General features: G+C 49.4%; 1 protein-coding gene across 1 annotated transcript in view; it reads right to left on the bottom strand.

The window, feature by feature from the left end:
- Slc28a3 (solute carrier family 28 member 3) overlaps positions 1-2208 on the bottom strand; it is a 64220-nt gene extending 62012 nt beyond the window's left edge. Inside the window, exon 1 of the mRNA XM_008849414.1 lies at positions 2146-2208. Coding sequence (XP_008847636.1) covers positions 2146-2208 — 63 coding nt within the window. The remainder of the gene's footprint in view (positions 1-2145) is intronic.
- Between the last annotated feature and the right edge of the window lie 237 nt (positions 2209-2445).

The following is a 2445-nucleotide window of genomic DNA, read 5'->3' on the forward strand; positions in this document are numbered from 1 at the left end:
GGGGGGGGAGGTCTGTGCATAGATCGCTGTCTTTGCCTGAATGCTCCATTGACCCTCTCTTTCTGCTCACCTGGAAGCCCTTCGAAGTTCTCACTCCCTCTGTGGCACTGTCAGCGTGCCCCAGTAAGCTCAGCTCCAATTCCATGCTGATTTTCAAGGTACTTTTCCCCATCACATCTTTCTGTAAGTGCTTTGTTTCTTGGGGACAAGGGCTGGGCTGCCTGCTTGAATTGGTCTCCCCTCTTAGCTCTGGCTATATCTAGGGGACAGTTAATGATTCTGCTGAGTAAATATGGGTCTCCAGAAACTCTTGTGGAAAAACAAGCTTTGGAAGAAATAACTGAGCCTCTGCTTGCCAGGGATGATGTCAGTGTTATGGTAGACCACTGGGCTTAGGGTGCCCCACTAAGAACCCTGGAATCCAGGGATGGTCTGTTTTGATAGAATAAAACAGAGTCTCTACTGTACACTCCTGTCTGTGAATAGTCAGGTCCTGGTGACACAGACCTGCTGCAGACGCCCTTTCTTTCATCCAAATCACTGCGAACTCTACTTTAACTCTGTCCCTTGCCGACCTTCCCATTCTTCTGAGTGATGGTCCCATGTTTAACCCCCTCCCCCTGCCCCCCCAATGCTTACGAAGGACGTCTGGATACGCCACCTTCAAAATATGCCAGTGTCACCTAAAAATATGTTGAACTGAAGGCACAGAAGAGAAAGCCCAGAGCTTTGGCCTCCTTGTCCTCTTAAAGCAGCTCATAGGTTTCTCTCCCTTGGGGTCACTCAAGGCAGAGAAGGGCCTTATCACCAGGTTCTGGGATAAATCTGCATAAACAAACATCAGCCCCTCATAATTTATAGACTCTAAAGCCTTTTTTCCTATGCTCTCATCCACATTGTGGTAAACAGTGCACAAGCTCTGGACTCTAACTACGCCTGTGGACTTTTCACTTCTTTTCTGGGAGACCCTATACATGTGAAATTTAAAATATGAATAAAAATTGCATGCCCGGCTGGAGAGATGGTTCAGCGGTTAAGAGCCCTGGTTGTTCTTGTAGAGGACCCGGGTTCAATTCCCAGCACCCACATGGAGGCTAAGAACAGCCAGTAACTCCAGTTCCAGGGGACTCAACACCCTCTTTTGACCTCTATGGGCACTGCATGACACAGGAGCCTCTTTTGACCTCTATGGGCATTGCATGACACAAGTGCACTTACATACATGTGGGCAATATACTCATACACAAAATAAAAATAATAAATACAGTTTTTAAAAAATTGCATCTCTTTTCTTCCCATTAACTTGTCTTTTATCAGTTTAATTCTCACAGCTCAGGCATCACTGCAACTAATACACAATCAACCTGGGGCTCAGGGAAGTTACAGTAACTTGTGGGTGGAAGAGTCAGGGCTCATGTGAAGCCCTAGTACTTTCTTCTTTTGTTAACATTTAAAAGTTGTGTTCTGCCCATCTAGGGCCCAGAAAGCACAAGGGTTGCTGAGCCCCTTGCATGTGGACTTTGGTATTTTTCTAAAGCTCTCATGCTGTTTTCTAAGTGAGGAAGGACAACACATCTAGGAGCAACTCAAATCCAGGTTCACAGACCCTCCCTCTCCCCAGTTCACCCACCCAGGCAGGGTAGGGTATTAGTGGCCTGCTGTCACTGACAGGCCTCTCTCTGGGGCCACCTGTGGCACCCAGCCCAGGGACTAGAAGTATTAATTACTCAGTAGCTTTGGCTGAGGACACACAGGTTTGCAAAAGTAGGCAGGTTCCTCTGGCCACATTCCACAGGGACTGAGAACCCATCGGGGCTCTGACACCTCCATCTGGATCTGTGGACCCTGCTCTTTACTTCCAGGTTTAGAAGGAGCCTGAAGGTCAGTGCTGGCATGGGCTGTGAGCGGAGGGGCAGAAAACGTGAGGAAGGCAGCTTGTTTCTGAGCGACAAAGCAAGATCAACACAGGACCTAGAAAGAGACTTTTCAGGTTTGTCAACCCAGAAGAGCCCAAGACGGAAAAATAATACACGATAAACGTGTCCATTTAAAGAATTAATCTTGCCTGTGGCCCGGCAATCCCACTGCTCTGGTTAAGAACCTTGCCAGACCTGAAGAAAGCCAGGTTTTTCCAGCCCTGCTCACCTGGAAGGCTGCGTTGTTGTGGCCATCGGGTCCGGGGGCTGCTGGCCTCAGCTCTAGGTCCATTTCGCTGCCACTGGTCTGGGAATCCTGTCCCTGCTGTGACCTGGAGGTTCTTGTCTGACCTGGAGGTTCTCCTGCCTGGGAGAGAAGAGCTCAGCCTCTGCTATGTCAGAAGGCTACCTGCTGTGTGAGCCCTGGGCACTTGCCTCAGTTTGGAAACTTTGCAATAAAGTGGGGGTGGGGCGGGTGGGGCGGGAGGGCGGCTGGGGAGGCCTCTTTTTAGTCACACCCACCTCCTTC

Source organism: Nannospalax galili, unplaced genomic scaffold (assembly GCF_000622305.1).
Source record: "Nannospalax galili isolate Female #2095 unplaced genomic scaffold, S.galili_v1.0 scaffold704, whole genome shotgun sequence".
NCBI lineage: Eukaryota > Metazoa > Chordata > Mammalia > Rodentia > Spalacidae > Nannospalax > Nannospalax galili.